General features: G+C 50.6%; 1 protein-coding gene across 1 annotated transcript in view; it reads left to right on the top strand.

Annotated features, from left to right (window-relative positions):
- Positions 1-13,835, top strand: part of Vav1 (vav guanine nucleotide exchange factor 1) — a 35,257-nt gene that overhangs the window by 6,963 nt on the left and 14,459 nt on the right. Inside the window, exons 2-8 of the mRNA XM_042697158.1 lie at positions 10,427-10,543; positions 10,772-10,830; positions 10,932-11,000; positions 11,186-11,294; positions 11,388-11,483; positions 13,190-13,258; positions 13,398-13,501. Of these exons, the coding sequence (XP_042553092.1) occupies positions 10,427-10,543; positions 10,772-10,830; positions 10,932-11,000; positions 11,186-11,294; positions 11,388-11,483; positions 13,190-13,258; positions 13,398-13,501 (623 nt within the window). The remainder of the gene's footprint in view (positions 1-10,426; positions 10,544-10,771; positions 10,831-10,931; positions 11,001-11,185; positions 11,295-11,387; positions 11,484-13,189; positions 13,259-13,397; positions 13,502-13,835) is intronic.

Raw genomic sequence — 13,835 nt, 5'->3', positions numbered from 1 at the left:
TGGCTGGGTGTAGCTTGGCTTCCAGAGATCTTGCCCTGCTGTAGACACAGGGTGTCTTCCTTTGAGATCAGGGAGGAACTTAGGAGTTGTTTTTCTAGGGTGAGTGCAGAAGAAATAAGGGGTACTCACGTGGAGATATTTAAGGTTTGAAAAAAATCTTGAGCTTTAGTTTGCAGAAGTTTCAACAAAGAGTCTTAGATCTTGTGACAGGAAAACGAAAAGGCAAAACCCAATGGACTTAGTCAAAAATAGTATTTATTATGCCCTATTGCAAATAATTCAGAGAAGGTGCCTTCAAGTATGGCTGGATCCAGGGTCTCAGACCTTTGCTCTCTCCATCTTATGACTATTTTCTTTCAGGTGTTTTCTTCCACTATAATTTCTCCTCTAGGAAGTAAATACATTATTTCCACAACTTCACCAGAAAATGAAGAGGGTCAATTTTCAGGCTCAACCTTCAAATCTTAGAGTTCTTTTTCATTGAACCTGTTATTCTGTAGTTCCAGGAATAAAACCTAGGTGCAGGCAAGCTCTCTACCACAGAGCTACATTCTCATCCCCAGATAGAATTTTTCTTGGAGTGTGTGTGTGTGTGTGTGGGGGGGGGGGGGGGTGTTACATGTCTATTCCTCAACTGATTTCTGTGGCCAGGAGAATACCATTCTCTAAGACAGAATTGCATGCTCCTTCTTGACCCAATTGCTGTGTCCAGGAGTTTACTATGCTCTGATTGGCCAGAACAGGGTCATATATTGACTCTGAACCAATCACTGTCCCCAGGAGACCACCAGGCTCTGATTGACCAGACCAGGGTCACATGTCTATTCCTGAACCAATTGCTATTCCCAGTTGAATACTGTGTTCTGATTGGGCAGGCTGGAATCCCATGCCTTTTCTTTGGTCTTAGGTGTAGAGAAATGGATGGAAAGTGGAGGGCTGGTGCCACAGGGGAAACTGAGGGAAGGTTACCATATGAAAGACTAAGATGCCCAGAGGCAATCAGCGTTTACATGGGCATGAGGTTCCAATGTTAGGACAATATTTCTCAGCCTCTGTACTACTTGGGGCCGAATGGTTACTTGACCAGGTGTTGTAGGGTGTCTAGTAATTCTCAGTCTGTGCCCACTGGATACCAGAACAGTTGTCCCCACAGAATCTCTCAGGATGGGGGGGGTCAGATGTCCCCCAGGGAGCAGAATGGCTCCATGTGACAATTTACTGCTTTGTGGGGAGAGTCATAGCTTGATGAGATCCAGAAAGAGATGAATGATTACTGACAGCAAACAGGGACAGACAGGTGGATTCTTTAAGTAAATATACTCCTTCGTTTTATTTCCAGAGACAGGTGCTATGCCCAGAGCTGAGGAAGATAAGAGAGTCAGAAAGCCATTTCCCTACTCCCTTCATTCATTCAAGGCTCTCTGGGGATGAAGGCCATGCGCTCTTTCTTGGGGCTCCTGTAACCAGGTTCCACAAACTAAGTCACTTCGAGCAATGGCCATTTATGCTCTCATAGGCCAGAATCTGAAATCCAGGCCAGAATCTGAAATCCAGGCATCTGCGGGGCCCACTCAGGTGAGCATGGCCACCGAGGGGGCGGAGCCCACTCAGATAGGCGTGGCCACTCAGGGCGTGGCCACCGAGGGGGCGGAGCCCACTCATGTAGGCGTGGCCACTCAGGGCGGGGCCACTCAGGAGGGCGGGGCCCAGGGAGGGGCAGAGAGTAATTGTGTCTTAAAGGCTTTTCCTCTGAACACTGCTTCATTGAGGATTAACTTTGTTACACTTTGAAAATTAGTTGTATCAAGTGATGGGCTTCCTTTCATCTTTATACTTGTATCCCTCACCTGCCATTTCCCTTTCTTGTCCTCCTGAGTCCTCCATTGCTCACTGCCCCTTCTGTTTCCATGTCTTTTTTTATTTTTTTTTTAAATTTATTCTGGTGGCTATGGAGCTTGATCTCTGGGCCTGGGCGCTGTCCCTCATCTCTTCAGCTCAAGGCAAAAACACTCTACCACTTGAGCCACAGCACCACTTCCAGCTTCTTCTGCTTATGTGGTGCTGAGGAATCGAACCCAGGGCCTCATGCATGCAAGGCAAGCACTCTACCACTGAGCCACCTGCCCAGCCCCGACTTTTTTTTAAGGAAAAAATAATCTAGATTCTGTAGATGAGAGAAAGCATACAATGTTTGTTCATCTGAGTCTGGCTTGTTTCAGTGATGGTATCATGATGCTCTTCAGTTCCACGTATTTTCCTGCAAGTCACTGATTTTGTTCTTCGCTGAGATTTATTCCATTGGATCAAGAGATCACGATTTGTCCTTTCATGGATTGTGGGGCACGGGCCTCTGGACTGATCCACAGCCCGGGAGAGGTGTCTAGAGCCTGTACACATGGTGTGCGCTGTCTTGCACGGTGTGTTGACTCACCTCCCTTCCGTTATATGCTGGCACTGGCACAGGCAGGTGTTATTATAATGTCTACTTTCCATATTTTGAGAGTCCGCCATGCTGATTTCCATAGTGGCTGTATAATTTACATTCCCACCAGCAGTGGAGAGTTCCTTTCCCCCCACACCCCAGCACAAGGCTTTTGAGGGACACGGGGAACCACACCTGCAGCCTGGCTCCTGAGGGAAGCGAGGGGGAGGCGTCACCTTCCAGCTGAGCCTCTCTGCGGTGGGACACTGGGGGACACACCAATTATTTGTGCTTCCCTCTGGGGGATTCTGGGAGATGGCAGGGTGGTGGGACACTGGTGTGTGTGTGTGTGTGTGTGTGTGTGTGTGTGTGTGTGTGTGAGAGAGAGAGAGAGAGAGAGAGAGAGAGAGACTTTGCTAGCTTTATTTTGGTTGCCCACCCCCCTAGCATTGGCAGATCCTGCCATTGCCTACCCAGCCACACAGGCCTCTTTGCTTTCCATTCAGTCACCCCATAGACACACACACACACACACACACACACACACACACACACACACACACACACACAGAGTTTTTGCTCAGAGCCTTCACAGCGGCTGGGATGCTTTTCCTGAATCTCTCCTCCAACGTGATACTTGCTCCAAAGGTCACTCTGCCAGCCCTGCTTCCTTGCCTCTCTGTCTGAAGCTATTTTCTCAGGAACAATTCACTCTCCTCCCCCCCCCCCCCCCATGTATTTTTCTCTTTTAGCACTTACCGGCCTTTAGCAAGTGGGAGAAGACCCTGATGTCCTCCGTGGGAGCTGTTTCATGACCCCAAGTCCACAGTGCTCAGATTCCTCATATACAGCCACTGTGTAAAAAACGTGTGTGCAGATGCTCTATCAGAAGAGCTTAGGGACCACCTAAATAAGAGTGTGGTTGCGGCCATAATGATTCTGCCTGCAATCGAGTCCTCTGGCTTTGAATTCTGTCACATTTTCTCTCCCCAACATGTTTTTACTTACCTCATATTGATTGTACATGTGGGGGTTTCACTGTGTGTTTCCACACATGCAGAAAACATAGCTGGGGGCCAGTGGTTCAGGCCTGGTCATTTTAGCTCATGAGTTTGAGACCTGAAGATCATAGTTCAAAGTCAGATCAGGTAGGAAAGTCCATGAGACTAAATCTCCAATTAAGAACTAAAAAGCCAGAGACATAGCTGTGACTTAAAGTGGTAGAGCACCATCCTTCAACACAAAAGCACAGGGACCCGGGACCGGCGCACCCACAGGGAAACTCACCCCTCGGATTATGTGTCCCCCTGCCTCTCACCCCTCCTTTAAAAAACTTTCTTGCAAAGTTAAGAGGGGCTTCATCACATCTTTTTCAGACATGCATACTTCAGCCATTTCTCCCCATTATTTCTCCCCCTCCCACCTCCAGTACAGAGGCAAATTGCTTTTGGAGATTCTAGGGTCTGAACTCCCGGCTTTGTGCTTGCTAGGAAGGCATGCTATCAGCCAAGCCCCCTAGCTCCTTTGGCTTTTTTTTTTTTTTTTTTGTCCTGGGCCTTGAATTCAGGGCTTGGGCCTAAATTCCTAAGCTCCTTTTGCTCAAGGCTAGTGCTTTACCACTTGAGCGAAAACTCCACTTTCAGCTTCTGTAATTAATTGGAGATAAGCGTGTCATGGACTTTCCTGCTGGGGCTGGCTTTGAACTGGAATCCTCAGATGTCAGCCTCTTGATTATAGGTGTGAGCTACCAGCACCTAGCTGTCTTTGGTTTTTTGGATAGCATCTTATTGCCCGCCCCCCCCCCCCCCAATCCCACCCCTTTGGGTCTGCTTTGGATCTTTGGGATTACAGGCATGAGCTACCACCCTCCAGCTATCTACAACTATGTGTGTGTGTGTGTGTGTGTCAGAGAGAGAGAGAGAGAGAGAGAGAATACTGGGGCTTGAACTCAGGGCCTGGACACTGCTCCTGAGCTTTCTTGCTTAAGGCTGGCACTCTACCCCTTGAGCCACAGCTCCACTTTTGGCTCTTGGCTGGTTAATTGGAGATAAGAGTCTCACGCACTTCCCTGCCCTGGGCTGGCTTCAAACACTTGATCCTCAGATCTCAGCCTCCTGAGTAGCTAGGGATAACCGTTTTTTTTTTTTTCTGCAGTGTCAGGAGTAGGAACAAAAGTGAGGGAGAGGAAGAGGCTAGTTTGCAATGCTGACATCGCTTCCTCCTCCTCCTCCCTCTTCTCTAAAAGCCTGGGGCAGCTTTCACTCCTCATGTTAGGTAAGAGACCACAGCAGGACAGGCCCTGGCTGCTTTAGTTGTTGCTAGATGTCTTAGGAACTGGTCTCAGGACAGGCTACAGATTCCCAAACCACCCGTGCTAAGTTCCCTGTGAGCCATGGCGGGGTGTCCAGCCCGGAGTGCCATCCTCCCGTCCCCAGTCCCTGGCGACTCTGTACCCGATGCTATATGATGCCGGCCGAGTCACCGCGACACTGTGGTGCTTAGGGAACAGCAGCAAGAGGAAAGTGTAGGCGACCAGCACCTTAGCAATTTGTTCCTTCCCCCTCCCCCAATTTTAGCCACCTGAAAATGTCAACCTCAGCTTTTCCCTCACAGCTGGTGCCCTACCCTTTGAAACCATGCCTCCCGTCCAGCATTTTGCTGGCATTAAGTTCAAGCCAAGTTTGATTGGTTCGGGACCTGCCATTACAAAGGGAAGATGTATTAATCTTCAACAAATATTAAAAGACATTTGAAATGGGGCACCGTTGGCTCAAGCCTGGAACCCTAGCTACTCAGGGAGGCTGAGAGCTGAGGATCCTGGTTTAAAGCCAACTCCAGCAGGAAAGTCCATGAGACTCTTATCTCCAATTAACCACGCAAAAACCAGAAGTGGCGCTGTGGCTCAAAGTGTTAAAGCACTATCCTTGGGCACAAAGAGGCTCAGGGACAGTGCCTAAGCCCTGAGTTCAAGTCTCATGACCAACAGAAGAAAGAAAGAAAGAAAGAAAGAGAAAGAAAGAAAGAAAGAAAGAAAGAAAGAAAGAAGAAGAAAGAAAGAAAGAAAGAAAGAAAGACATTTGATATATAGCAAATATTAAAAGACATGATTTCATTTTATATATATATATATTTTTGGGGGGGGGGAATCTGGTCGTGGGGCCTGAAGTCTGGGCCTGGGCGCTGTCCCTCAGCTCTTCAGCTCAAGGCTAGAGCTCTACCACTTAAGCCACAGTGCTACTTCTGGCTTTTTTCTGCTTCTGTGGTGCTGGGGAATTGAACCCAGGGCCTCAGGCATGCAAGGCAAGCGCTCTACCACTGAGCCACCTTCCCAGCCCAACAATTTCATGATTTTTTTTGAGGCCGTTTCATTATGTAGCAGCAGGCTGACCTGGACTCATGATCCACCTACCTTGGCCTCCTGAGTGCTGGGATTACAGGCAGGTGCTACCATGCTCAACAATGATTTGGCCAGTGTGGATCTATGTATACACCTGTAAAATCAACCCCAGTTTCTGCTGTTCCTCAACTTTCCTGAGGACTCCCCTCACCCATGTCCTTACCTCCTGCAGCTACAACATCTTCTTATATTGACTACTGATTAGTTAGCATTGACCATTGAGTCATTAGCCCTGGCTATTGATTTGTTAGAATTTTTTTCTTTTTGGTCAGTCGTGGGGCCTGGACTCTGGGCCTGGGCGCTGTCCCTCAGCTCTTCAGCTCAAGGCAAGCGTTCTACCACTTGAGCCACAGTGCCACTTCCGGTTTTCTAGTAGTTTATTGAAGAGTCTCACGGACTTTCCTGCCCGGGCTGGCTTTGGACCACAATCTTCAGATCTCAGCCTCTTGAGTAGCTAGGATGACAGGCGTGAGCCACCGGCACCTGGCTTAGAATTTTGTGAGTTTCATACAAACAGATCAACAGGCTGTGATCTTTTGTGATTGGTTTTTCCCTGAAATAGTCCTTCCCCCCCCCCTCCCGGCCAGGCTCATTCATACTGTCACACATATCAGGGCCAATCTGTCCTTTGTCACTGCTGAATAGTATTCCATCACACAGACATCTTAAAATAGAGGTGCTGGGTCTGAAAATCTGAAAGGATTTTGAACCTTGATATGACAATACATGTGATTCCATCATACTGTGTGTGTGTGTGTGTGTGTGTGTGTGTGAGAGAGAGAAGGGGAGAGAGAGAGAGAGAGAGAGATTATGCGCTTACGTGCTGGTCTATCCTGGGGCTCAGACTCAGAGCCTCGGCATTGTCTCTGGTCTTTATCAGTCAAGGCTGGTCCTCTACCATTTGAACCACACCTCCTCCACTTCTGGCTTTTTGCTGGTTCATTGGAGGTAAGAGTCTCACAGACTTTCCTGCTCCCCTGCTGAGTAGCTAGGATTATAGGTATGAACCACGGGCCCCCGGCTGTACTTTGATTGTTGATGTACAGGTCAGTAAAGGGATGCACTGAGTGGTGATGCCACTTACGCTGGGTCCCTGAGCTTGTGGACATGTCTTCTGGGACTCACAAGAGACTGGACTCAGAGATGGGGCCTAGGGGCTGGGTGGCAAGTGGGAGAGGAGAGTCGGATGGATCACAGGAGCCATGGAAGTCAGAGAGTTTAAAAAGATCCACAGCATGCCTACCTCTCTGGGCAGCAGCTGGGTCTGTCCAGAGCCTGGGCCTGCAAGATAAAAGGGCAGAGCCCCCCCCTCCCCGCCACCCCCATTGTTTTCTACCTTTCCCAACCAAATGTTGGTGACAGGCATTTCGTGTTTCATGTTGAGATCTGGGATAGCTAGGATGACAGGCGTGAAGGGAACACTGGATGCAGGCTGGCTTCTGCGTAGCCTGGGGTGGGGTGGGGCTTTCCCAGCCTCTGTCTGTTCCCGCTGGACGCTGCTTCCCTCAGCAGTGGCATTGTGGAACTCCAGGCCAGGGCAGAAGGGGACCTGGCTTTCTGATTTGCATGTGGACACAGAGGCCAGCCTCAGGGTCCTGGAGGAGGCAGAAGGGGGAACTGAGAGGTTCCCTCCCCCCCATGGAGAAAGACCCAGCTCCATTTGCCCCTCCTACATTGACGAGGCTTCCTGTCTTTTGCACCTGCTTGCTTTGCTTTCATGCCTCAGGGTACCGGGAAGTCCTTCTGGTGGTCTAACCGCAGTCATTGCTGCTGTCTGAGGGTGCCCCTTTCTCTGGCTGGGAGGGCTGATGAATCACACACTCTTTCCCCTTCGGGGTGTCACATGAGTGGGGGTGTGTGTGTGTGCAGCAGTCTCAAAGCTCAGCTGATCCCCTGAGACCCAAAGGGAATTTCCTTTCTTGGGCCACACAACCCTCTGTGGCTGAGACTGACCTGCTGGCCGTGTGTGTGTGTGTGTGTGTGTGTGTGTGTGTGTGTGTGTGTTGGGGGGAGCCCCATGGCCTGCTGGAAATGCCAGGTAGCACTTGTGGTTCCTGTCCTGTGTTGTACGCCCCCCCCCCCATCCCCGGCCCATGAGACACCAGGAGGGACTCAGTGTGGCCCAAAAAGGCAGAGGAGGGGCAGTGGTTCTGAGAGTTTGGTCTCTGGGGTTTGAATCTGCTATGTGCCCGCCTCCCCCCCTCCCCCCCATCTGTGTGGCCTGGGGCAGGTGCGTCCCAGTTACTCCATCATCCATCAGTTCCCCTCTTGCCAGGCTTTTTCCCTCAAGGCTGGCACTCTACCACTTGAACCACAGTTCCACACTAGCTTTTTGCTAGTTAATTGGAGTCTCGAGGACTTCCCTGCCTGGGCTAGATTTGAACCATGACTTTTGGATCTCAGCCTCATGAATAGTTAGGATGACAGCTTTAATCATTTAGAATTCTCGAGCTAGGGGAGTGACCAAAGGGTGAGGCCAGACGGGGGGTGTGACCAAACGATACCACAATTGGGTGTGGCCAAAGGGGGCGTGCCCAACCATCTAGGGCCAAATGGGCGTGGTTTACAAGAGGGCTTGGCTTAGGTGGTAGAGCCCCAGCCAGCAAAAGGCACCGGGGCTGGAAGGTGGGTCAGTGGTGGAGCGCTTGCCTCGCATGCACGAGGCCCTGGATTTGATTCCTCAGCACCACATAAGTAGAAAAAGCCAGAAGTGGGCGCTGTGGCTCAAGTGGTAGAGCGGTAGGCTTGAGCTGAAGAGCTGAGGGACAGCACCCAAGGGATAGTGCCCAGGCCCAGAGTTTAAGCCCTAAGGCCGGGAGGAAAAATGCTAGGCACTAATCTCAGTAATGTCAAAAATAATTGAAAAAAAAAAAAAGATTTGTATAGGGAAAGAGCAGGTTGACTTGGCGTTGTCAGGTTCTTCATATGCTCATAGCTAGTTTGTAAACATACCATCCTTTGTCTCATCCAACGTGGACCTGTCTACCATGTCAGGAACTGAGGGGCTGCCCTCAATGATCACAGCCTCTGCCCAGCCTGCCCCACATCCCATAGGCTACTCAGTGGCTTTCAGGAATGATCAGTGCTGGATCTTCTGTTGTTGGTGGTCGTGGGCCTTGAACTGAGAGTCTGAGCTCTGTCTCTGAGCTTTTTTTGTGCAAGGCTACTGCTCTACCACTTGAGCCACAGTGCTACTTCTGGTTTCTGGTTGTTCATATGAGATAAAAGCTCACAGACTTTCCTACCCAGGCTGGCTTTGAACTGTGATCTGGGGCTGCTAGGATGACAGGCGTGGGCCACCTGTACCTCACTCTTGCTTGCCAAGTGCTACCTAGATTTTTTTTTTTGTCTTTTTCTTATTGTGTGTTTGACCAGTGGGTCCTGATGTGTAGCACAGCTTGGACTTAAACCTGCCTGAGCCTCCTGACTGCTGGGATTATAGACATGAACTACCATGCTAGCCTTTTACTTTTTTTTTTCTTGAGATTAAGTGATTACATAAATTTTACAAAATTCACAGTATTATGGGGTAGTGATGTTTAGTTAAAGTCACAAACACATTTTAACCTTCATGAGGAACTTGGTCATTATCATTGTATCAGCTACTTTTTTTTTTTTTTTTTGTCAGTCATGGGGCTTGAACTCTGGGCCTGGGTGCTGTCCCTCAGCTCTTCAGCTCAAGGCTAGTGCTCTATCACTTGAGCCACAGCGCCACTTCTAGTTTTCTAGTGGTTTATTGGAGATAAGAGTCTCACGGAATTTCCTGCCTGAGCTGGCTTCGAACCACGATTCTCAGATCTCAGCCTCCTGAGTAGCTAGGATTACAAGCATGAGCCACCCGGCGCTGGCTTCTCGCCAACCTAAGTATTTAGATTTTCTAGTTCGATTGGTGAGCTATTTCTAGCTTGTTGGTTTTGTTTTGTTTTACACTCCTAGGGGATAGTCAATAGCACCATTAAAAAAAAAATCTAAGTCTATTTTTCTTACAGAGAAATGTTAAATGCTTCACTTTCCTGGGCAATCAGTTCTGGTCAATCCACTGTCTTACAAGACACAGCAATTCCACTATGGTGGCTGCAACTGCTTGATGTGATTTTTATCACCCTGGGCATTTTTGCTTACTCGAGGGTTTGGCTAGCAATGTTTCCTTCATAGTAACATATTCTGTTCCTTTTTGTTTTTGTGCCAGTACTGACTGGGCCTGGGCATTGTCTCTCGGAGCTATTTTGGTGCTACCACTTGAGCCACAGCTCCACTTCCAGCTTTTTGCTGGGTAACTGCAGATAAGAATCTTACAGACTTTCCTGCCCAGATAGCCTTTGAACCAGGATCCTCAGATCTCTGCCTCCTGAGTAGGTAGGAATGACAAGTATGAGTCGCTGGTACTCAGTAGATTTTAGGCTTTGAAAATGTTTTGCCAGAGGTGGAGATGGAGGGATAGCTCTGGCTTCAGATACAGCTCGATCTTTCTCAGAAGTGTGTGCAGCTTTGTGGGAAGGACCACACGCTCCCTTTTCCATTTGTGTTAGTTTCTCAGCCAGGATTCCCGGGGTTCAGTGTCTCCCCTGTGTTAATTCCCCTCCCCCAACTTCTTTCTTTCCCTATAGTTCCTGTGCCTTAAGAACATTCGGACTTTCCTGTCCACATGCTGTGAGAAATTTGGCCTGAAGAGGAGCGAGCTCTTCGAGGCCTTTGACCTTTTTGATGTGCAGGATTTTGGAAAGGTAAGCTGAATATTGAAAGTCCAAGCCTTGAGTTCTTCCTTGGGTGACTCTGAGGATTCAGTTCATGGGGGAGGGGAGAATGACATGGGGAATGGGAAGGTGGAAAGCATCATGACTTGGGCTCCCTCCCAGGAGGCCTGGGGTTCAGCCTCCCTGAGGTCTAGTTGCAGGTGCTTAGGATGTGGGTGTAGAAGGGGGGGCATTGAACACTCATGGCTGCTGTCCCAGGTCATCTACACCCTGTCTGCTCTGTCCTGGACACCAATTGCTCAGAACAAGGGGATCATGTAAGTAAGGTTGGGGGGGGGGTTTCTGCCAATCTTTGCCTACATGAAACCCCTCCTGCCTGGCCCCCAGGTCTGAGGCTCACACCATCCTTGTCCTCCAGGCCCTTCCCCACCGAAGAGGACACTGTGGGGGATGAAGACATCTACAGTGGCCTGTCTGACCAGATTGAGTGAGTGTGTGTCCTCGCTGAGTGCCTGGGTGTGGGAAGTCTCGGGAGACATGGGCAGGGTTTGGGGGTGGGGGGTACAGTACTCGGTCTGGAATCTGGGGTGCCCAACCCTGGACTTGGGAGTCCTGGGGGCACACCCTCCCAAGAAGGCCCTGACTGTACCCGGCTGGGTCCCCGGCCCGTAGTGACACAGCGGAGGAGGACGAGGACCTGTACGACTGCGTGGAGAACGAGGAGGCCGAGGGTGACGAGATCTACGAGGACCTGATGCGCTCGGAGCCGGCGCCCATGCCGGTGCGCTTTGGGGGTGGGGGGGGCGTGGACGTGGGTGGGGGTAAGGGGATGGGGACTGGGGGGGGGACGACAGTGTGTCCTGCACCCCTGCAGCCCAAGATGACCGAATACGACAAGCGCTGCTGCTGCCTGCGCGAGATCCAGCAGACGGAGGAGAAATACACCGACACGCTGGGCTCCATCCAGCAGGTGTGCGCCTGCGCATGGGCGCGGGGGTGGCGGTGGCCGGTGTCGTCCAGGGTGTTGTGCGCATGCGCGGGGTGGATGGCGCAAGGGCGTCAGCCCTGCAAGACGGCGTCGTGCGCATGCACGGACCGAGTTGCACAGCCATCTGTGAGACGATGGTGTGCGCATGCGTGGAGCGGCTCAGCAGGCGTGTGTTCACCTGTTGGTTGGCTGCCTGTGGCACACGGCGGGCTATCCCTGCTGGTTTTGGGTTGCTGTGTCTGGCTGTCCACCTTTCTGCCCTGTGACTACCTGTCTTCTGGTCTCTGCTGACATCTGCCTTCCTCCGTTTGTCTTTCTGACCTTGTAAGTCATCTTATCCCTATCTCTGGTTTTCCAGAATCCTCTTCCCACCTTTCTGGGTCTTCTCTCTTTTTGCCTTTTTAGCTTTATTCATTCATTCATCCATCCATTATTTTTGTGTGCCAGGAACAAGGGCTTGAACTTGAAGCCAGGGTGCTGTCAGTCAGCATTTTCACTCTAGCCTGGGGCCTTATCGCCTGAGCCACGCCTCCACTTTTTCTTTTTGGTGGTTAATTGGAGATAAGACTCTCACCAGAGTTCCCTGCCTGGGGCTGGCTTTGAAACTCCATCCTCCAGATCTCAGCCTCCTGAGTAGCTAGGATGACAGGCATGAGCCACCAGTGCCTGGCCCTTTATCTCTTTAAAAATAACTTTATGGCTGGGTGCTGGTGGCTCATGCCTGTCATCCTAGTTACTGAAGAGGCTGAGATCCGGGGATCATTTGAGAGCACTGGCTTTCAGCAAAAGAGCTGAGGGACCAGGTCCTGAGTTCAAACCCCACCACCAAAAAATAAAACAAAAAGAATTTTATGGCACCAAACAATCCAGTCCCTTAAAATAAGCAATTTAGTGGTTTTGTTCGTCCACAGTGCTGTGCAGCCATGACCACTGTCTAAATTTAGAACATCTCTGTCTTTCTCCAAAGAAACGTCACACATCTTAGCTGTCACCTCTCAATCTTTCGTCATCTCTCAGGCCCCGCACCCAAGAGCCCACCTCCTGTCTCTGACATCTCCTATTCTAGACTTTGCCTATCAATGGGGGTCACGCCCTGCCGCGCCTTTTTTGGGGTCTGCGTCTCTCAGCAAGCATGGTGGCCTCAGGGCTCCCCCAAGCTTGTCTTGTTCGTGGTGTCATGTTATTCCATGTGAGCCATACTTTGTCTGTCCACTTATACATTATGATTATTTTCACCTGGGGGCTGGCATACGTAAACTTGCTGTGAACATTTGTGTAGAAGGTTTTCTGTGGGCTTTCTCCCCCCCCCCCATACCTCTCTTGTCTGTTGTGGGTCTTGAACTCTGATCCTGGGCACTGTCCCTGAGCTCTTCAGCTCTACCACTTGAGCCACAGCACCACCAACTTCTGGTGGTTCATTGGAGATGAGAGTCTCACAGACTTTCCTGCCTAGGCTGGCTTTGAACCTCAATCCCCAGATCTCAGCTTCCTGAGTAGGTAGGATGACAGGTGTGAGCCATCAGCAGCCCCCTATCCCCCCGCTCTTTTAAGATCATTCTGTCTTCTTTCTCTGTGGGTATCCCTCTTGTCCCCTTCTGTCTCTTCTTGTCCCTTTGTCTCCGGGACTCCACTGGGCCGGAAACCTCATCTTCCTGTCCCGCCCTCTCCCTCTCTCTTCCTCTGCACAGCACTTCATGAAGCCCCTCCAGCGGTTTCTCAAACCTCAGGACATGGAGATCATCTTTGTCAACATCGAGGTGAGCCAGCTGGTCCCTGGCACTCTGGCGGTCCTCATTTGAGTCAGTGTGTGAGGACTGGAGCTGAGCAATGGGGCCCCTGCCCAGCCCCAGGAGCCCCGGGATCAGCCCCAGCTCACCCCTCCCTCCCTGTAAGTAGGAGCTGCTTTATGTACACACCCACTTCCTAAAGGAGATGAATGAGACTCTGGCCACCTCAGGAGCGCCTACCTTGTACCAGGTGTTCATCAAATACAAGGAGAGGTGAGACTCAGCCAGCCAGTCAGAGCCCTGGGATGGGGGTGGGGCCTGCTTGGGCAGGGCATTTGGGAGACCCCACCCTTGGAGATCCTTGTTCAATTCCCCCCTCTGCTGTGTGGCAGAGGAAGCCACTTAACCTCTCTGAGCTTCTCCTCCCAAGCTGGAATCTGATGTTCACAGCAAGGGTTGAATACATGGATGCATGAAGTGTCTAGCCCGACACAAAGATGTAAACAATGGGGGCAAACTGCTGATTGGAGCCTCTCATTGATCTCATTGAATGAGTGGATGCTGCTGCCTTGAAGCCCATTTTACAGACAGGGGAGACTGAGGCCCA

Source organism: Dipodomys spectabilis, unplaced genomic scaffold (genome assembly GCF_019054845.1).
Source record: "Dipodomys spectabilis isolate Male_0828 unplaced genomic scaffold, ASM1905484v1 ptg000215l, whole genome shotgun sequence".
NCBI classification, from domain to species: Eukaryota; Metazoa; Chordata; class Mammalia; order Rodentia; family Heteromyidae; genus Dipodomys; species Dipodomys spectabilis.
This window is presented reverse-complemented; position numbering and strand designations above follow the sequence as displayed.